The 23,965-nt window shown below is 32.0% G+C and overlaps 1 protein-coding gene across 4 annotated transcripts in view; it reads left to right on the plus strand.

Annotated features, from left to right (window-relative positions):
• The window catches only part of LOC140434532 (glutathione hydrolase 1 proenzyme-like), an 83,575-nt gene that overhangs the window by 51,792 nt on the left and 7,818 nt on the right, over positions 1-23,965 (plus strand). For all 4 annotated transcript variants that reach the window (XM_072522870.1, XM_072522871.1, XM_072522869.1 and 1 more), the window contains 5 exons: positions 474-663; positions 4,713-4,910; positions 7,035-7,284; positions 7,469-7,659; positions 20,730-20,964. In XM_072522870.1, the coding sequence (XP_072378971.1) occupies positions 474-663; positions 4,713-4,910; positions 7,035-7,284; positions 7,469-7,659; positions 20,730-20,964 (1,064 nt within the window). The remainder of the gene's footprint in view (positions 1-473; positions 664-4,712; positions 4,911-7,034; positions 7,285-7,468; positions 7,660-20,729; positions 20,965-23,965) is intronic.

A 23,965-nucleotide genomic window follows, 5' to 3' on the forward strand; every position in this document is an offset into this window, starting at 1 on the left:
ATTTCAATATTAAAGGTTCTTCGGTCAATTTTGCAATTTAATATCATTGAGGCCTTAATTTTGTTGAGTTTTTGTAATTTCACAGTTATAAGAATTAATCAATATAGTGCTCTCATATTCCGGTAAAAATTTAACTGTCAAATTTGATTTAAATTTTACAAACAAGGTCTATTCATCTACTGTGATATATTATTTAATTTTTTTGTTTTATATTTAGACGACAAGTCGATAACTATTTTTCTTCCTTTGAGCATCTCCTTTTGTTTATATAATAAAAAGTTTCTTAGTTGTGGTTTTACCTGTTGTCTTGTGTGTTTTTCTATTCTTGTTCTTCCCTTTCTATTATGAGATCCATTATTGCCGTCTTTAGAATCTTGACATATCTCAGAAATTGCATATTTTTGCATTTTTAAATAATTATTTCAAATAACTTATTAATTATGTACTCATTTAAAAACACTTTATTCTTGTAGATGCCGCAATGATTGCTGTACCTGGAGAAATAAAAGGTTATTTAAGAGCTCATCAAAAATTTGGCAAGTTGCGATGGGAAGAATTGGTGCAACCTACGATAGATATTTGTGAAAACGGATATTCTATTGGCCAACATCAATATAACTCTATGATTCTAAATAAAGATATTCAACGGGATGAAAATCTTAGGTAAGGATTGATAAAGTAAGTACTCGTCTTTTTTTTCAATCTATACATCCTAACAGATGCGTAGTGATATTTGTTATAACATAACTTTATAAACTTATAACTTACAAGGCTTGATTGTCGTATACAATTTTTTACAACGCACTACTGCATTTCCAATCTCATTTATACCAATTGTAGATATCGCTTTGTGACATTTACACGACTATTATCTGAGATGGGATTTGATAAAATTTGTTGCGATTCTGACATTTTTTTTAAATTTATAACAACTTTAATAATATTGGCTTTTTTATTTTCTATATCTGTCTTTCTAAATTGAGCAAAATATTTATCACTTTGCGATGTGGACAACGTGAATTACTCACGTCGCGGAGTGAGCATTTTATTCGGACATTGGCAAAAGCGAAATACCCAGAACCCGTTGTGGGTAAACGAAATTACTCAATTGTCGAAATAAACACGTTCACTAGAGATTGAACAAAACCATAATAGCCATAATCTGATGTGGGTAATCTATTTTACCCACGTCGGGTTGTGGGTATTTGTAATTTGCGTAAACGCCGAAAAGCCTCCAAAGACAACCATACCCGACACTAATTTCATAATAACAATTAAAATAAAATCAAATTTTCGTTGAAATTCCACTTACTTTAATTAAAAAAAAACTAAACAGTAAAATACAAGTATCTTATTATTAGAAATAAATTTTTTTTAAATGTTTTCATACATATGTCTTTTAGATGAGTCTTTTTCATATATTTACCACTTTCAATATTCTTTTCAGAAAATATTCACTTTATTTGTTAGCACAAGAAGTGCTACCGTGACATTTAGAATTCCATTTAATGTTTGATTTTACACATTTGCCCGAACAGTTCTTCTTACATCTACATCTGATGAACCCTTGTTTAGACCTGCATGAAATCATTGCTTCTATACGGACATTGAGCCGTTCATCAGGTACATCGATGTTATTAATAAATTTATTAGGAGCTACTTGGAACTGGTTCCTAGAAAACTGTTTGTCAAGAACTCCATACTTTGTACCAACGGTATAGGAATCATCGTTCTTATTTATTACAACAGCTATTACATTTCTTGCAGCCCCGGTCGACATCAGGAATGTTTACCAAAACGTTATCGTCGACTGAACCTGGAGTTAATTTCTTTTCATTAAGCTTTAACATTTTGGCTGTCTGACTTTTTAATGAATTTACACAGTTTTATCGTATTGTGTTCTATGGCACATTTTCTTGAGCAAAATGTGTACAAAGGTAAGTATAAGCCTTCGTTATTTGAAACTTCATCACGGATGTGCTGACAACATTCAAACAAGCTGTTTGCTTTGTCACAATCAATATCACAGAGTGTTAAGTTATCGCTAGACATAGTTTATTTTTCTATGTGTTTATTGATTTCTACAGTTCTTGTCAAAATCTCCGAAGCATCTTCTTCCACATCATTTATTTCTTCTTTATCTTCTTCATTAAAACTTTTTTCAAGCTTAAAGAACTCTCCTTCTAGTTCTTCCCTAGTAGTTATGTTTTTTTACGATGCCGGTTGTCAAAGGGGAATCTAATAATCCCAGTTTCTACGGTAAACCAAACATTGCCTTATAAGGTATCCAACTATGTTAACTGTTGTTCTTAGTATTGTGCATGATCCTGAGACTATTTGTCCATCCTAAGGTGTTGTTATCAGCCATCCAAGCCATAAAACTATCTTGATTGGCCCATTCGACAGACCCTTGTATCTGCGAGTGTCTTGGTTTTCCATGTACTAGTTTTATGACTCTCCATTTACTGGCTAGGTTCTCGATAACCTGAAAACCGTACCATTACTTAATTACAAAAAAAACTAAATTTTAATAATTTTAACACTCTTTATAGAGGCTCATATTGAAGCGGCTCGTAGTGTGATGTGACTTGGCTCTCGAAAAATTAAAAGACAGGAAATTTTCTTAACCTGTTTCATATACCGACTACGGTCAGTAAATCTTTAAATTTTTACTATGCTAATTTGTTTTTACCACTTACCCGGTTACACAATTCACGTCCATTGTCATTGTGAGGTATGTATGGAGATCCAAATAAGCAAAATATATCCAAAAGGATGTCAGATACTTCTTCAGTAGTTTTAGTTTTCAAGGGACGTAGAACAACAAGCTTGGTGAGATGATCTTGATAATTAAGGATAAACTTGTATTCGCCGTCAGGCTCTGATTGCATATCAATTAGATCCACCTAAAATATAATAAAAATACATAAATCGGCTCATGGTAATTTATTTCTTAGATATGGATACACAATAGGTATCATCATCATCATCATCAGTGGCGTTACAGCTCTTTATGAGCCAAAGCCTTCTTCAGAACAATCCTCCATTCACCCCTGTCTCTGGCAACTCTTCTCCATGCTCTAATTCCGATAGACTTCAAATCATTTTCTAGGTTGTCTTGGTACCTAAGTCTCGGTCTTCCTCTTCTTCGTTGTCCGATCGGCCCTCTTCGGTCAAAAACTTTTCTGACTATGACATCTTCCTCTCGTCTGATTACATGACCCATCCATCTGAGGCGTGCACCTTAATGAATTTTACAACGTCAGGTTCTCCAAATCTTCTATACAACTCAAAATTGTAACACCTGCTTCACAAACCTTGTTCTTTTATGCCTCCATATATTCGTCTCAGTATTTTTCATACACAATAGGTATGAGATATGCAAAAATTAAATTCTAATTCCCATTCAAGTTTCCCACTTCCCATTAAAATATGACATTTTATATTGCAGTTATTATAATTTTAGAGAATTTTATTTGGAGAAATGTTATGATATCTTACCTGGCAGCGTGAATTTATGCTGTCGTAAAGATGAATTTAACAACTAGCCCTTTACTTTTTGACTCTTTCTTAAGTGCTCAAGGTTCGCAGAGATCCAAATATATTTTAATGACCTCCCTGGTAATGTTATAAAATTTCTTTATTAGCTCGGCTTCCATAGCTTTTTCTTTTTTATAACCAACTCGTAAGTGAGCTAAATGAGTTGTGCCATACATTATATCAACGAGATAGATATATTTTATGTCTGTCATTTCTTCAGTTGTTCTTTCAATTAACGTTTCTTTATCGCCAATGTGTATGACATCAAACCGATTGAACCGGCGATAATCTTTAGACATTAAGGACTGACCATTTTTCCTTTTTTCTTTTGCCTTCTTTACTTTTGACTTGTGAGACGATCCTTCTTGGACATCAGGTCTTTCAATTTGCTGTAAAATAATTCCTTCATTTCAATTACCTTCGATAACGATAACTACTCGATTAAACCTACTTTGAACTTCAGGCAATTTTTATCATATATATCATTATGATGTTATGCAAACCAAGATTTATAAAACTTAGTTTAGACAGCCTTTTAGTTAAATTTCTGATTTCATTATGAATTTCAATTTATAAATTTTTGGATAATTTAATAATCTTAATTTTCTATGTATTTTTATTATTATTTAATCTTATTTTTCTATGTATTGTCACCTTTGAGGAATTATTTCAAAGGCTGGCATTTGAGTCATTCGACTCCCTTCATTCTATCTGCTGCTTCAACTTCATGAAATGGTTGGGTTCTGCCACTCGTATCACAGAATACACCACCCAGTTAGGAATCGTTTAAAAGGCTGGCATTCGAGTCATTCGACTCCTTTCATTCTATCTGCTGCTTCAACTTCATGAAATGGTCGGGTTCTGCCACTTGTACCACAGAATACACTACCCAGTTGGGTGGTGTATTCTGTGCCCGTACCATAACCAAAGTTTTTAATGCGTTTTTTGTTGAGTCCAGCGTACAGTTTTTTTTGTGTTTTCAATGAAATATTTTAACATAGAACCATCTTAAAGAAAAATTTCTGTATTTTGGTATGATATGGTATGGATGGTAAGATGGGTTTGTAAACCGAAAGCGCTCAGTTAGGAAATAAATGTTTGAACACTTCAAAAATACTTTTGTTTTCATTCTTTGATTTAAATAATTATAATTTGCTCAAATTTAATTTAAGGGAATGGTTTTCTGATAATAAAACACAATTTAAAAGACCTGGTAACAATGTAGTACCTACAAAATTATGTAATTTCCTTAAAATGTTATCCAAGAACGGACCAGAAGATTTTTACACAGGCGAATTATCAAAGATTGTTCTTCAGGATTTAATAAACATAAATAGTACTATCTCTGCAGAAGACTTAAAAAGTTATGAGTAAGTGAGATTTTATTTACTACTTCATCTGACTCCGATTTTAGTGATGAATCAAACATATAGCATTATTTAAAAACTTTTTATTACATAAAATTTAATATTATTCTAAAGAGTTTTTTTTACTACAAATCTACTTTCAAAAATGATGTACCTCGTTTGGAATAAAATACAATTTATTGTAAAATAAACTAAGTTGAAGGTTCCAATGTTACAAAAGTTTTGACGTTATTTAAACATAAACCCAAACCATTTCTGGTGCTTATTGTTTTCTTTGATGTTTTGTTTTTACTGTTTCTACCTAATCTGTTGTATTATATTTTAAAGATCCAATTCTCTTTGCGTATATCCCTATGCGGCAACGACTCTTCTAATTACATTTCTCCATAAGTTTCTATCTTGAGAGAAACCAATATCAATCCCATTTACAGATATGTCCTACCTAAGTTTCCTTTATCGACATGTCTTCCTCTCTTACTCTGACTAACACAAAGCACTTTGTAGGCCCCAACAATGAAGACCTTTCACCACGACATCCTACTAAAAAAAAAACGGGTGTGGCAGTCCAGTGGGACTGCCGCTGCCGGTAGAAGTTATACTTCTATACACGCATTCGTCGTTACAAATTTATATGGGAGTCAATCTGCACAATCATTACATATGTAATGCTATAGGTAAGAGATAGCAGAAAGATAAAAAGAATTAGGAAATTACCCACAAAATATTGTTAAAAAAGTCTATGTGATTACCTTTCAATGAACGAATAAATCGATTTGAATTCGATATACATCAATTGAGAGCCACTTCTACAAACAGATGTCAGTCTCCTCCCTGGAAAGTTCAAATACCAAAAGTAGATTTTAACTTACTTAACTATCCCAAACATTCACACAATCCTTCTGAAATAAAACAACAATTCCGGTCTACCATCTCCAGATACCCTGATTTCAAACTAATTTTTACTGATGCCTCCAAAAGCAGTAATGGTGTAGCTGCTGCAGCTATTTTTGAAGACTACACCTCTGTCACCCGTCTAGCGAAGGAGTGTAGCATATATACTGGAGAACTGTAGGCAATCTTCAACGCACTGAACCAATGTACCAGCAAAGATACAAACTTTCTTATTATATCAGATTCTCTAAGTGCCTTAAATGGTGTCAAGCAGATGTATCCTACTCATGCCAATTTAGCATTAATAAAAGACATGCTATACAATGCCCAAACATGTGGTAAAAACATAAAATTTTTACGGGTACCATCCCATATTTGGATAAAGGGTAATGAAGCAGCTGATAAAGCAGCAACAGAAACTATCAATAACATGAAAATTCCTATTATGCAAAACATACCAATTTCAGACCAAAAAACATTAATAAAAACATACATTAACAAAACCTGGCAAGTAAAATGGAACCAAACAGAAGCAAAATTAAAAATTATCAAACCAGATGTCACTTCTGCTTTACTACCACTCCCAGCTCAAAGACATGACCAAGTAGTTATTAACAGACTGCGGCTAGGTCATACAAAATTTACACATGGATACATCATCTCCAAGGACCCTCAGCCGATTTGCCACACCTGTCAAATACCATTTTCAGTGCAACATATAATGATAGACTGTCCAGTGTACTCAACAGGAAGATCGACAGCAAAAATAAAACACAATTTGAAAGAAACTCTAAAAGAAGACATCAGTAATACAATAAATTTTATCAAAAATTGTAAACTGTATAACAAACTGTAACATAACATAAAATGTTTGTATTTTCCAAAACTGTTATGTAAATTTTAATAATATACTAAATGTAAAACCCTAGGGGTTGATGCGGTAAAAAGAAAAAAAAGTCTGATATAATGAAGCGTACAAATTGAAAAATTTGTAATCTTTTATATATCCACGTGTGGGAAAATACTGTAAATCACTGAAAATTAATGAAACAGCTCACTGCTCGGATTTGTTAAAGAAAACATAACGAGCCCAGTTAATTTTGCTATACAGTGTGCATTGCATTAGTCGTAGGGGTTGCCTGCATATCATTGCTTATATTGGAAACATTTGGCTTATTGTTTATATTTAAAAGAATAATAAATATTGCACATTTGTGATACTTTTAAATATTTTAGCGCAGTATGGCTAGAACCTATCAATATAATCTTAAACAATGGCGACAGATTTTATTCCTTTCCTGCTCCAGGTTCTGGTCCACTTGTAAGTTTTATATTGAATGTTTTGGATGGGTTTAACTTTACTAAAGAATCTTTAGTGGAGGTAGAAAAAGTCTTACAAACATATCATAAAATTATAGAAACATTTAAGTTTGCATTCGCCAAAAGACCGGAATTGGGAGACCCAAACTTTGTTGATATAAGAGAGGTAAGTATTGTCATTGTTTAAAAAAGGTACTGTAATACCTTTTTTAAACAATGTAATTTTCAAACAAAATTACACAAACTTGCACTTCACAACATTTTTTTAAACGACTTAATAATACATTACAGGTGTTTTCTGTTTTGACTTTCTGTTTTGACAACTTTTTTATATTATCTTTTTTTTCTAGGTTACTAACAAACTGTTATCTAAAGATTTTGCAAAACTAGTCAGGTTTAAAGTTAAGGATAAAACTTCACATGATCCAGCATATTATGGACTTCATTCTAACTATATAAATTATGATCAAGGTACCTCTCACATATCAGTAATTTCTGAAAACGGTGATGCAGTGTCTGTAACCAGTACAATAAATAAGCAGTAAGTAAAATTTGTCTCCCATATATACAGGGTGGTCCGTAAGTAATTGTACAAACAGAAACCATAGATTCTGCACTTTAAAATATTACGATTTAAGCCAACTTGCTTTTATAAAATGTTGATATTAAGAAAGATACAGAGTGTTAAAGTGGAAATTTTAAATTGTATTTTTTGCTATAACTTTTACGTTTGTAAATATTTTCGGATAAAAATTTACAGTTGGATGCTTTTTAGTAGGATAAATTATAATTTTATACTTACTTTAATGTAACTAATAGAGGGCGCCACATATGCCACATGTGTGGCATAAATTTGCGCTTAACTTTTGTGCTCTTTAAGTTAGCTCTATTTGTGTTAAAAAATGTTAAAGATACAATATTTTTACAAATAAAAGGTATACCTATTAGTAACCTGAAACTTCAACCGTTTTCGAGATAAATGCATTTTATAAGTCAGCTGCACAATAATTCTTAGTTTGATATTTGTGCGGCAAAGCACTGAATACCTGTAGATAAGCATAATTCATAGTTTATTCTTATTAAAACAAGTCAAAGATGATAATGTAACATCACAAAATGCTTTGTTATATGTGCATCTCATTCTTTAGGTGCCGCGTCCGTATTCAGACGTTGGCCGTCATCATGTTTACAATGTCCCTTTGCTATCGCTTCTTAAGTTTCTATAATGGCGTTGTATTACTTTTTCTCTATTGTAAAATGCTAAAAACCCAAAATATGTGGTTTATGCAAGATGGTACACAACCACATTCTAGAGAGAAGGCAGTTAGAACATACTTAAATACAACTATTCTGAACGTTGGATTGGTCGTGGTAGTCATATTGTCTTGGCAATGTGATGAGATATTGATATAATTATTTAATTCATAAAAAATCCGAAAAGAATACTTATTGTTCATTACGTAAATTGTTTACGCATTTTTATTAGGACAAATAGCACAGGTATTGAATAACACATGTGTCCTATTTCATAATACTTTTGCTACAAATCTAACCTGAAAGACTCAGTATTTTTACAAAAACATCATTATTGTCCTAATAACCGATATTTTTATAAATATAGTAAACACACAGGCAATTTAGTTCAGCATAATATTAGTTCGTTAGTAAATCATGATAGTCCATTTGTTCGAGATGTAATTATAGTTACTCGTAAGCTGTAACGTAATCAAATAAATAAGTAATGTCATCGATACATTTATCCATTATACATTATAGCCACCACGTAGCCCTGAATTTAATCCGCTTGATTTTGGTGTATGGAGCGCATTAAAACAACGTGTGTCATAAACATTCGCAACCAACTATGGGAAGAAATAAATACTGCAGCAGTTTCTTTAGAAGCAGTGATGTTATTTAATATGAGACGATCTTATATGGAATATATTGACAAATGAATTAAAGAAAATGGTGGACATATCGAACACTTACTTTGACAAAAAGTTATGTTATTTAGTTTAACTATTTCTTAATTTGGTTTGTAAACAAAATGTTTTGATTATGACTTTAATTTAATATAAAACGTAAAATGTTTGATGTAAAATCCTATTATTCTGTTATTTTGTCAAATCCTATTATTAATTATCCTGCTGATATATTTATTTTATTTAATATTTCGTTAACTATTAACCTTAGTTAAAGGTATTTTATACCAAAATTCAGAAGTATTAATGTTTTTTTCTATTTTTTCATCGTTGCCTGGAGTAATTGCCTTAGATCAGAATAGTGCAGCTAATTTTTAAAATGCGATTATCTCGAAAACTGTTAAGTTTTGAAGTTATTAACAAGTATACCTTTTTTTTTGTTAAAATAATGTATCTTTTATATTCTTTATCCCAAATATAGGTAACTTAAAGAGCAAAAAAGTTAAAGTTAAGTTAAGTTAAGTTATGTGGCATAAGTGGCGCCCTCTATCAGTTACATCAAAGTGTGTATCACATTATAATTTCTTATATTTAAAAGTACCCAGTTGTAAATTTTTATACATAAATGTTTACAAACATAAAAGTTATAGCGAAAAATAAAATTTTAATTTTGCACTTTAACACCCTGTATCTTTCTTAATATCAACATTTTATTAAAGCAATATGGCTTAAAACGTAATATTTTAAAGTGTAGAATCTTACTGTTACTTAAGGACCACCCTGTATATATATATATATATACAGAGCGGACAAGCCAAATGGAATAAATTCGTGATTGATTCGATCGTTACTTGATAGAAGTTCATTTTATCTTATAAAACTCTGAAAACTTTTGTTTTCAATATTTCAACAAAATTTATTATAATTCATTATCACTACAGCAGTTTCGGCATAGTGCCTTTCTCAAGTGAGCTATTTTTATTAGGCGTCTACACTTTATAGTATGTAACTGAATACTTTGAGGAGGGGAGAGTTGATGGAATAAATTCGATAAATAAATGCTGGCGTATTCAAAAAACGCTCGAACACGTCGATTAATATTTTTAGTTGCGCAATAAAAACTTTTTATACAGGATGTGTCATGTAATAGTGGCCAATATCTGTCTTATTTTAAACACGATACCCTGTCTATTATTTAATTTTTGGATTCCTCGGAATATTTTTGACATATCTTATCTAAAATCTCCCATACAGTAGATCTGCTGAATATTTGCACATTGTCATCATTCGTATTATAGGAAATAAACCAAAACATGTGAGCCAATGTTACGTCAGTTATAAGAATACGGCCAATATTATAATGGACGTTTTTATACTTCTCTTTTATTGTATTGATTGCATTTTGAGAACTGGCTATACATTTATAAACATGATTTTTCAATTTTTGGAAACTTACAAGTTGTCTAATAACATACAGTATATAAATATTTAAAATACAGTAATCAGAAAAGTGTTTTTATTGCATATAAGCAAATATATGGGTCATGATCTAAAAAATTACTGTCAGAATATAAGCTGCTCATAATAAAAACTCTTACAAATATTTCATATCACTCCGTTGACGTGGTTTTAGCCATATTTTAATAACTTAATTCTTCTTCTTCTTCTTTTTGGCTTTTATTCTACTGAATAATCAGCCAGTTCATTTGTTTTGTTAATTTTTGGGCCACTGTCGTGAGTCTGAGAGTATATCTCATATTATTAGTATTATCAATTATCAGTGAATATAGACATTTTATCTACATACAGTCCATCTAATTTACAAACCGTTGCACGTCATTATCTACGTCAGAGATCGAAGTTGACATAGTTGCCAAAGTATAAAAAAATCCTGAATCCATTTTAAATCAAATAGGTCACATAATTATTATTATACTCTTTACAACGACTATTTAAATTCTTACGTGATATTTTTGAAATAAAACACACTAATTTTGTTCTAAAAAGAACAGATTTTATTAAATAGGTAAAAATATAAAACAAGAGGTACTCACTTTAAAATTTAAAATAATAAACTACAAAAAGTGTCAACACCGCAACTGTCAAATAAGTGTTACCAATTTATGCCAAAATTTCACCTTCGTTCGATTACAGTTACAGTGTGTTCCGAACAAATGTTCTTCATAAAAACGCTTTATAATGCATTTATACAAATTAAATGAAACATTGTTGTCTATTTCTTTAAGTTAACATTAATAGAAATCTTTAAATATTAGTTCTATGCGTATATAATAAAATATGTCTAGTGGCTGTAATGCCAGTGTACTCGGCAAAGTGATTCTAAAAAAGAACACACATACCGCCTAAATATTTCGTGTTGGTATCATGTGACGTCACGGGCTATGACGCCGATGACGTGCAACGGTTTGTAAATTAGATGGACTGTATCTACATTTTATTTATGTTTTCTATTTTCTTATAATCGGTTTAAAAGTTAATATTGGAGAGGTTATTATGAAGGTTATAATTTTATATGGTTAATCTGTAGGAATCTGAGAAGAATTTTGATAATTTTAGGGTTAATATCGCATAGATGCATTGGTATGTTAATTGGGGTTTTAGTATTAATTTTGATCAGCTCCTGATAGACATCATAATCTTTTATTTTGTTTATTGGGCATTCCCAAAATATGTGTTCCAGTGTTTCCATTTGCCCACATTCACAGTATGGGTTATCGCGAATGTTGATTTTATATAAATGAAGGGGTCAATGCAAAAAGTGCCTTAGTCACAAATTAGTAATTGTGAGATATTAAGGTTTGAAAGGTTATTTTTGATTTTGAAATATTACTGAAAATGTTATGATCAAAATATGTGTTGCGATTTATTCTTTTTGTAAAGGTTCTTCGACTTTCATGAATAAACAAAACATAAAGCTTTGCAATTTTCTAAAAAAAATTGAAATATTTTGTGACTTAGGCACATTTTGTGTTGCAATTTGTTATTTCGTGGAAAATTAAAGATATATCATAAAAAAATAGCGTTTATACTGAAATAATATTTATTATACGACACCGTAAGAACATAGAACATACAAAATGTAAGAAATGTAAGAACATATTGTAAACATTGTATTAATTACACAGCATGCTTGCAGAAAAACATGATAGGAAAAAAAGCTATTCATAAACTGCGTCAGCCTCTTGCACCTGATAAAGTTCTTCAATCACAAGGTTATTTTGTTGGATTATACTCCCATTGTCAGACATGGTTCGAGTAAAGAATTCAGTGTCCAGTGATATAATGTGTTTGACAAGATGCATTAAGTTGTCAAATTTCAACTGTTTAATTTGAAGGTATTCATTCGCATAGGCCAGCGTGGGTTGGCCGCAAACTTTACGGTTTTGACCCACTTTGTGGCCAAGTTTAATTGGTTCCATTGGGACAGAATACGTTGCACTGAGCTGTGGTTGCTCATTACGCGAAAATTTGATGCGTCTAGCTTTCGAAATTCCCGGCACATTTTTTTTTATATGGGAGTCTAACCATAATTTATAGTTTTTCACTTTTATGCTACGATCGCCTTTTTCTAGACATCCATTTGACCTCAGCGAATGCTGTACAAATACGACATCAAATGGGTTTTTCTTTCTGCAACCTTTTATCATATTGACATAAACTTCAGGGTTGTCAACTTTGTCGTACTTTAATCTTTATTTTTCAATCACAGCGAAATCTCGATCGACTGGCATCATACTGTGACCGGGTATTGGATACGGATAGATAAAGACAAATAAATATCTATTTTTATTTTGGCTGAAGCAGTTGTCGCAAAAAAGTTTCAAATAACGTTGTTCTGGCTTCTGATTTTGCGTAATATAGTCCTGAAGGCAAGAAATAACCTCGTTTGGTCCCTTCTGAGCAAAGTGTTCTGCATACATATACATATTGGCATTTCCTGTCGTTAAGCAACGTATTCCCAAATTATGAATCCACAACTGACGCAAATAGTATTCGTCCGTAATATCCGTTACAGGAACAGGCAAATTTTTTTGATAATCTAAGCAAATTGATAGAACATAAGGATCATTAGCTTTTGCTTCTTCTGAAATTTTCTTTTGAAACACTTCAGCTTTTCTTATGTGCACTTCTCTTGCTACCTTGAGAGTTTGTGTCGATGTCTTATCATGTGCCACTTCAGCTTGTTGTAAACGTGTCAGGAATAGAGTGCATTTTTTGCAGATGTCTTTTCTTGGGAATCCAAATGATATGTTATATTCTTCTGTAAAAATTTTCCTGAATATCTCGTATGATACTTTTTCATTTTGACTCTTTTCTAAGAAGTTTCGGTGAAGTTTAGCAACAGATAAATGGGAATCCAAATACTTCCGAAGTTTATTATCAGATCTGCTGTAATGAGACCCTCGAGCTGGCAGTTCTTCTATAAATTTTCTAACTGCGGCTAAAGTATCAATTTTTGTTCTATTTGGCCTAGTGTGATGAATACCTCTAGAATCCTTAGGATCTGCATTGTTTTTTTGAATCTTCCGGCACAGTTTAGAGCGTTTTATTCCATGTACTGCTAAAAATGCCGACTGACATAGTGTTATCAGTTTTCCGTCAATCTTTATTTCATATAGAAAGCTTCGGCTCCTATGTCGTGGATTGATAGATTTTCTTGATCTGTGTCGTTTTACATCCGTAGGACGTACACAACCTTCAAGGTATAAATTTTGTTGTGTAGATGACGTTCAATTGTGATAGGCCTGGAAAATTTGGTTTTGTTGTTCTTCGCTTAATTTTAAGGAGCATTTACAGCGACAGTTTGTTATTTGTCTTCTTTGGTGTTTTCGAGAAAACGACTCCTTACTCTTGATGGTTCTTTTCCATGCATCCTTATTAATCTTTCCTTTCTTGCCCTTCTTTACTTCTGGGTGCTGGGATTCATTGACTTCATACACCACATTTTGGGTAATAGTATGTGTACTGATTTGTGTGGAGGATCCAGGGATGTCCATATTTTCTAGACCATGTCCCATCCTAGCACAGGAACTAGAGTTTTTACCCTCCTTTGGAGATCTATTGGTTTTCTGGTTGCTTCTGCATGGAGCAGGGTCAACGACTTCAGAACTATCTTCGTGTTCGCTATTTGGTTCATACTCACTGCATGATGCCGAATAATCTGACCATTCACCATCATCTGAAGTAAAATAATAGTTGTTAAAATATGCGAGATTAGAATGTAGTTAATAATGCATAATTACAAAATAAATCTTATATTCCTCGTGAAAACAATCAGTAGTACCTGCATTAACAAAATATATTTATTCCACTTTCCTTACCTGCCATGTTTATTTTTAAATGATAATTACACACAGGATTCACAGAGACGTAATAAACACACGGTACATAACCTTGTAATAACGTGACTAAGGCACAATTTGCACCGTATACTGCATATTTTGTCAAGTTGGTGACTTAGGTACATTTTGCGTTGAAAATATGCGAAACTCCTATCAGAGAAAATGTAAAATAAGCGACTTAGGTACAGATTTCTGCAACTTTAAAACTACCATCTGAAAGCTTATAATAAATGCCACTAGATGGTGGCACTAACCCAATTCCGTAAAAAAAGTGACTTAGGCACTTTTTGCATTGACCCATTCAAATGTACTCCTGTCAGGCAATGACCAGTCCTCATTCTAATAATGGTAGTCATATGCCGCCTATTTATGTATGGGATTGGGTCCAACCATGGTTAATTAGGAAAAAAAATTTGTATGTTTTTATACCACTTGCCTTTATATTGAAAAGAATTTAACCAATTATTTTTAGTAATGGCATGATCAGGGCCGCCGCTACCATGTGTGCCAAGTGTGCGTCGCACACGGGCGGCCAACAATAGGGGCGGCTAAAAGCAGTCCACTGATGATAATACTTTTTTAAAACGAAAATAAATTCGAATAATTAAATAACGATTAAGTAATGATTCAGATAATTAAATTAACTAAAGATAATGGGCAGGACATGTGATACGCAGTAACGACAATCGCCTTATAAACAATGTGTTCTGGGAAAGGCCAGAGGGAAGAAAGTCTGTAGGGCGGCCTAGAAAAAGGTGGAAAGATGCAGTCAAAGAAGATCTAGCAAAAATGGGAGTGCGAAAATGGGAATTACTGGCACAGGACCGACAAACATGGAAGGCAATAGTAAACGCGGCAAAGACTCACAAAGAGTCGTAGCGCCATTGATGATGATAATGATGATGATTTAGATAATTCTGTGAACTCTAATATTCCAAACAATAATAATTATTCAGTATGTGATAATACTTAAATGTGTTTCATTTATCATGTATACTTCTTTTTTTTATCCTAATCTAAAAAAAATGTAAAAAAATATTATTTATTGTATGAACAGCCGCCCTTTTGTAGGTACAGTCATAAAGCAGTTTCGGGAATACTTTTTAATTCAAAGCGGCTGGCGGCTTTCGGACTCCAGTTATTTGAGATTTCACACGTAGATACTTTACAAGAATTTAGACAAGTGGTTGTAATGTTTCTGTTATAATATTGTTCCTATGGTTATGTTTATAGATGGGTTATTATGTCTTATCTTCAGTCTTAGTTGAGAATTCGATGAATTTAGACACTCTTTAGATAGACGATTTCGTTTGTAAAATATAGTACTGTATCCGTTTCTTTTGCACAGTAGGTACTGTATTTCGAAGTAACGTCGAGATCAGAGCAATTTTATTCGTATACGCGTTACGGCTACATATTATTTGGAGAAACATTATTTGGACCACTTATTTGCAGTCTTTTTGGATTTATTTTGTTAAATCCGCCCGGCTTCGTTCTTAAGTGATAATTTCAAAATGTCCGAAAGAAAAGGAAAATGACTTTCAGGTTTTTAATATAGAAAAATAAAAGGGGCAAAAACTGAGGAGAAAAAAAATCATTTTTGATGAAAAACATACATGAAAATATAGAAGACTCGGATATAAATTTAGGACCTTCAACTTTAAGCAAAGTTCAAACCATATAAAAAAGTACCAAAAAATTGAATATTCCTGCGGATAGAGACGGATGATTTGATGACAATAATAGCGATAGTGCGAGTACTGATGCTGAAACGCCTGAACCTGAAACCACCAACCAAGACAGAACAATTAATGTTCCAGTTAATCTGGATTGCAGTGTAGGAAGTTCCAGCATATATTTGGTTTCAGATGATCCTGGAAAATGACCTGCAAATATGAATCCAAGTGAAGTTCAATTTGTTGTAGAAAATTTTCCTCAGCAAATTACAAAAATTAACTTCCCCAGAGATACAAATAATAGGAAATTTTCAGAAACTTAATATTACCACACATTACCTAATCAAGACCAAGTTCATCGCCCGTGGTTACTTTACTCTATCACTAAATAGTGTTTTTTGTGCACCTTGTAAACTATTTTGTTGTGATGAAAGCAGCCGACAATTACTTAGTGGAATTAATGGGGTAAGTGACTTGCAACATTTAGCTGTTATTTTAAAAAGACATGAATCCGGTGCAGCTCATATAAAATATTCTCAAAAACTGTTTGAACTATCTACAACATTAAAAAAAGGATTAACAGTTGACTCTGCTCATCAAAAATTGTATGAAATGGAGAAAAACCTTGGGGCGCACGTAGAACAAATATCAATTGTAGTAAGATGTGTTTCTGCTTTCTGCAATGTTATCTATTGAACATGAAGTGTGTGTGACATTGGACATTAAAGATATTGTCAAAAAGTTTTCCGAGACGAAAGCCCGAAAAGTGCGTTTTTAGTTTTTTTATGTGTTTATGTTTCTATTCACGGTTTATTTTAATTAAATGGACGTTTAAATTAGGATATTAAGATATACATATTCTGGACGTTGGATCATGGTTATTAAATTAGGATATTGGACGTTTAAATTAGGATATTAGGATAGGATATTAGGATATACATTAGGATAATATATGGACGTTGGATCATGGAGATTAGTCTAAATGTTCAAGTAAATAATTATCTATTTACAAATTATTATTGTTATATTATGCATCTTCTTCACATTTCTTTAAATAAAAGTAGGTATGTCTAAAGTGTTGGAAGGGGGGCGGCAAATATTAAGTTGCACACGGGCGGCCAATACCTTAGCGGCGGCCCTGGGCATGATATCCAAGTTACTTAATCGAATTTTAGCAAAAATATTTAATTGAACCCCAATCTTTGTCAGTTTGTCAGCTATTTCATTTCCCTTGATATCATTATTTCCAGGAATCCAACATAATCTAATATCTTTCCCATATTTATTTAAATAGTATAGTTTCTTTTTAACTTGCAAGACTCTGTAACCCTTTGTTGCAGTTATCATATTGTTATTAATGTTGTCTATAGCGCTCTTTTAGCCCGTAAATATTATAGCTTTATCAAAATTTTTTTCCTCGCAAATCATTAGACCTCTTTAAATAGCTATTATTTCAGCTGTACAGATATTAATAAGTGAAGGAATTTTTTCAGAAAAGGAATAATTTATACTAGGTATGTGTATTCCTATGCCCGTTTTGGCTTCCTCAAGGTTTTGATTTTTTTGTTTTTTTGAAGCATCTGTAAATATTTGTATATAATTATAGTAATACGAATTTACAAAATTATAATATTCCCAAAGGTTGTGGGAACTATTTTTTTTAATAATGTTTTTATAATTGGTACATTATAAGTGTAGATATCGTATTCATTTGAGTAGCAGGCTGGTATGTCACTTGTGTTCATTGATGGTAAAAAGTTTTTAACTTCTGTTAGAGCGTCAATCAAATATGTTGGATTTGTTCCCTTCCAATATCCTTGTTGATAACCATGATAATTTTTTAAGAGTAGAAGCATATTTAATAATGAGTGATTTGGAGTTGTGCTAATCTTTGCTATGTATTTTGTGGCAATCCATTTAAATCTATGGTGTAGATCAATAGTTGCACTTTCTGCTAGAATGACGTTAGTGGGAGTAGATTTCATCATCCCATGTGTTGTTCTCAAAGCTTGGAATTGTATTCGGTTTAATTTCATAAAATTTTGTTGAGAGAAGTTATTAATTATACTAGCACTATAATCTAATTGTGATTGTATCAAGCCATTATATATAAATTTTAGTGTTCTTGGGTCTGATCCCCATCATACTCTACAAAGAGCACGTATTATATTAATGCCCTTTTGAGCTTTATTAATCATGTTATCTATTTGGTCTGACCAATTTAGATTGTGCTTAAATATTATACCTAAATATTTTTTTGACAGAACATTAGGGATTATATAGTCATTAATTTTTATATCTGGTGGATTACTAATAGGTCGGTTCATTTTACACCACATAGTCTCGCATTTTGATGAGGATAGTTTAAAATTATGTGTATCAAACCATTTTGATAATTCATATAGAATAAAGTTTACCTGATTTGCTATATGGTTAAAATTACTTCCTGTTGTTAAGATAATTAGATCATCCGCATATGACAGAAGTACACAATTTTCAGGTCTTATTGTGTATATATTTTTAAGATAAATATGGAATAAGATTGGGCTTAAATGTGAGCCTTGTATTAGACCTTGTGTAGTATGCGATGGTCCAACCATTTCGTGATAATGATTTTTAACATATAGAGTCCTATTGTTACCTAAGGTTATTGATGTCTATTGGAACATGAAGGTTGTGAAGAAGTTATTGTAAATATCAATTTAGAGGTTAGGATAAATTTTTACTCTAATAAACCGAACACCAAGGTAACAGTTAGTCGTTACAACAACTGTTTGTTAAAAAATATGTATATTCAAAGTACGAAAACGGATTGAATATTTAAATTACACGATAATAATTTAACACACTACAAACGCTGTCAAAACAAAACTTTTAATTGCCAGTAAGTGAATCAATCACCGACCATAGTCCTATTGCTGTCTTTGTTCGATGTATGCTGTTGGGGATGACAGGCAGCTTAAGTTCATCGTTTTAATTTCTACGAGTAGAAGAGAGGCATCATATAAAAAATAATTCGTGAACAATGTCATACTTGTGCAAAGATCCAGTTAATGGACTTTACCTATCTTTAAATGTTTCGGAAATATTAAGTGTTTTCAGATTTAGTGCAAAATTTGCTACAACAGACTTAATGTTTATTTCCCATGAAGGTCTTGATAATGAGAAAGCAATGAAAAATTATTAAGCTTTCTTTTTTACCGATATAAAATTAAAAAAAAAAGTGTTTTCTATAATAATTTTGTTTACTTTAGTCTAAGTAAATCAGCTTCTGAGCTGAGCAAATTTTTGTCTGTCAGTAGTTGTTAGTTTTATAGTCGTTTGAATTTCGTTAACTGCATATCGGAACAATGGTTTATTTAGTAGAAATGGACAAAATAACAGTTCTACGGATTATTGGTTACGAAGACAACACACGAACACAACTGAATGCTATTCACTTATTTCCTGAAACATTTCCAAACTTGTCACCTATAAATATCCCAAGAGACAATATAATTAGTAAAATAGATACGCAGTTTTGCGAACTTGAACACCTAAGGCAAATAAAAAAAGCAGTTGCCAATGCAATTAATAATGCCAACTTGGATTTGATATTATGCTTGAATTTGAGACAAAGCCACATACTTCTATTCGAAAAACAGCTCCAATGTTTGATGTTAGCCATTCATCGATTATATTCAATCGTTAAAATAAAATTAAATGCATCCCTATAAAATGATACCAACTCAGGAACTCATGGAAGACCACTTTGATAGTAGAATGTATTTTATTGTTATTTATTATCTATGAAGGAATAATGGCAATGATAAATAACAATGTGGTCCAATTAGCGCATGTTTTTTTTTCTAATGAGTGTACCTTTATAATTCTCGGGCATGCTAAGTGTCAGAATTGTCGTTATTCGTCTAGGGAAAATCCTCACCAAATGAAAGAAAATACACAGTATTCCGAAAAGGTCATAAAACATAATTTCAGCAAGGCGGAGTACTACGAGATCAACGCCAGCACGCTTTTCTGATCTGATGCCATTAGACTTCTTCTTATGGGGATATGTCGAAAATATTGTATACATAACTAAATCACTCGACTTAGCTACGAATAAAGCTTTAGATTGGATCAGTCACCCATAAGATATTGAATAACAAGAGAAGAAATTTGACAGAGCATGATAATGATGCCAAGATGTTAGTAGCGAACATTTTGATCTCCTACATTCATATTTTTGCATTTTTTTGTTTCTTATATTCTCAAGAAATAAATATAATCACTTTTTGGACTTGGAAGAATTTTTTTTAATTTATTATTTTTTTCTTCAAATTGATTACATTTTCGTCATTAATCACATTCCCATTTTTTCAAGAAGTAACTATTTTGAAAAAGGAAATTAATTTACGTAAAAGAAAATTTAAAGAAATAGTTTAGATAAAAAAATCTAATTGTATTAATAAGAAAATGACATTGATAATTTAAGCATCATTTATAATAACATTTTGTCTAATTACCACGAGCAGTAAGTTTTTTTTATTATCTAAATGTAAACATTTCCATTTATGATACACTTTTAGATTTTTTTGAATGAGAAAATAAAATTTCCGAAAGCTCGAATAAGCTCAAAGAGCCTCAAACTGTTTCTTCGTGTTGTTTTAGATTTGGAGCTGCCAAAACCGGTAAGAGAACAGGCTTTGTTTTCAATAATGCTATGGCCGACTTTTCTTTCGAGTCGAACAATTTCGACTTAATTGGTGCATATATTAATAAAGCAGAGCCTGGAAAAACACCATTGTCTTCAATGTCTCCGTCGATTTTAACAGATAAGCATGACAATGTTAAATTGGTTATAGGAGGAATTGGTGGACCGAAAATTATAACATCTATAGCTCAAGTAGGTATATTTGTTTTTCTCTCCTTTTGTATATATGTAATCTCTCCTTTTATATATATTTTGTATATATGTGAAAGATAAAATCTTTTAGCAAAAGCTGCTATCGCTTTGTTGTATTAAATGGAAAAATATATGGCATAGGAAGACAAATTCATTAAACTTCCCGTGCTCGAATCAGTATCAATAGAGTGTTATGACTCATTTCAGCATCCCTGCTTCATTAGACACTCGGGCTGATACAAATTCAAACTCGGAAAATCCAACAAATGTCTCCTAAAACTTGACCACTGCAGTGGTTAGCGTACATAAATGCCACCTACTTTTATGGCCATGAACGAAAACGATTTATTAATATCGCTATCTGTCCTCTGGGCTATTTGAAATGTGTATAAGATTAAGTGTCTTAGCAAAAGCTGCTATCGCTTTGTTGAATTAAATGGCCAAATATATGGCCTAGGAGGACAAATTCGTTAAACTTCCCGTGCTTGAATCGGTATCAATAGAGTATTATGACTCATTTCAGCATCCTATCCCATGTGTTATGACACAAAATATAGAGAAGAGGGACAATTTCCTCAGTGATATATTTATAACTGGACTAATATGCAGTTATCGGCAAGCTTTTAGAAAATTGCAATTGGCGTTAGCATTAATTTACAATTAGTGATGGATCATTACACGGTAATAATATTATCATAAATGGCTAATAATGAGTCTTTGATATGGATTGAATATTGTGCAGCAATATCGTATACTCTATTTAACCTCTTTGTAGTCAAGTTAATAAGATAATTTGTACATAATCCTAATCTAGTTAAACACCAGAATGCCAATATATCTAGCGAAGTTGACTAGCTTTTAATAGACATATTCCTTATCTGCGAAGGTGAATATAAGTTTGGTTATTTCTTTTTTAGGAAACTATCAATAAGAGAAATAGAGAAAAGAAAAAATACCACAGACATTAAGAAAAGAGGATAAGACTAAATATAAAATGGAAATAAGAAAAGCAAAAAGTATCTGTAGATCAAGAAAACGAAAGTTTATTAAGATAAATATAGAAAAAATAGAAACGCCATTTATACAGAAAGAAAGTAATAAGCCCCTTTTTATAAATAGCAAAAATTGAGAATTAATAGCAAATGAAGAAAGAATTTGGAAATAGATGAAAGGAATATTTTAGGGAAGTTCTAAATGTAGTCAATACATCATATACGAGTATCACACCGAAGAGAATATAAACGACGAAATAATGGTTCATCCACTATCTCTGTAGGAAACAAAAAAAATTAAATACAATATTTAGAAAACGGTAAGAGTCCAGGAAAAAATGGAATAAATTCAGAACTTCAGAACAAATTAAATATTTAGGAAAAAATAGCAGAATAATTATATGAGCTCATAAAAATTTGATGAAAAGAAGTGCATACATATTGGAATAGATCACTATTAATACCGGTATACAAAAAAAGAAATGGACTAGACTGCTCAAATTAGAGGGGAATAGCCTTGCAGGAATCATCATCATTATTCTGGCTTTAGGCTTCTCAAGAATTTCTTATGTTTTCATTGATGTTATCAAGGAACCTTGTTCTGGGCCTTCCTTTTCTTCTCTGACCAATGGGCCTATCAAGGACCGTTTTTCTAGCTGGGTCATTTTGTTCCATCCGCATTACATACCCTATCTACCTCAGAAGTCCTATCTTAATATGTTTTACAATATCTGGTTCCTGGTATATACCTAAAAATTATAGGGCAAGGGAAGAAATGCCTACATATTGGAACAGATCACTATTGGTACTGGTATACAAAAAAGGAAATAAGCAAGAGTGCTAAAACTATAAGGGAATAGCCTTGCTGGATACGGTATGAAAAATATTAACGAAGAGTATTAAAGCAAAATTGGAAGAATATAACATATATATACAACAAATAATAGAAGAGTATCAATGTGGATTTCGGAAAACCAGATCAGTCACAGATAATATTTTTACATTGAGGCACACCGAGAGAATGTCTTATGAGTACAATATTCCTATCCACGCTGTCTTTATCGATTAACCTAGTTCAAATGACAATCAGCAATGTAAGCATGACGATCAAATACAACGGAAAACTATCAGACACTTTTGAAACCAAACAAGGTATAAAGAAAGGAGGCCTTCTGTCTACAACCCTGTTTAATCTACGTCTAGAATGGTTGCTACCAGGTAGCCATTTAAACAGAACAGGGACTTTTAGAACAAAGCGCTATCAGATTTTGGCTTATACAGATGATGTTCCAATTCTGGCTAGATTTGCAGATGTATTGACAGTTTGCAATATACTGCAGTATATTGCAAACCTCAGCAGAAAACTCAACAAGATTTTTAAAGAGCTTGCGATATTAGAAAAGAAAAGTAGATCAACCAAGGAAAAGATAGTTGGACGAAGCGGGAAGGGATCTTAAAGAAAAAGGAGTTAAAAATTTGAGAGGAAATACTAAGGACCGTAAAGAATGGAAAGCAATTTATTTTATGTACTTATAGTTTTTACTGATCATAGATTGTATTTGACGCATTTCAATACTTGTAAAAATCAGATGAAATAAAGAATATTGATTGATTGATTGATTGAACACAAGTACAAATAGAGTCGCAATAATTCTACCCTTTCATTTGAACGACTGTGTAATTGGATATAATACTGTTGACGACAGGATAATATCCTTTAAAATGAGAATATCCACCAATACCCTACACCTTATCGAGATATACACACCTACAACAGCTGAACAAGAAGAAGACATCAACATCTTCTATGGTCGTCTAGAAGAAATTGTTAACACTATTTCGAATCGTAAACTAATCATAATTTTAGAAGACTTTAACGCTAAAGTAGAGCCATCTAATGAAAATATTGAAGGAGTGTTGGTCAAAAATGGACTGGGACAGAGAAATCAAATAGACTACATCCTAATAAGATCAAGAAGTCGTCGGCCATCAACTGTAAAACATATCCT

The sequence above is a fragment of the Diabrotica undecimpunctata genome, chromosome 2 (assembly GCF_040954645.1).
Source record: "Diabrotica undecimpunctata isolate CICGRU chromosome 2, icDiaUnde3, whole genome shotgun sequence".
In the NCBI taxonomy this organism is placed as follows: Eukaryota; Metazoa; Arthropoda; class Insecta; order Coleoptera; family Chrysomelidae; genus Diabrotica; species Diabrotica undecimpunctata.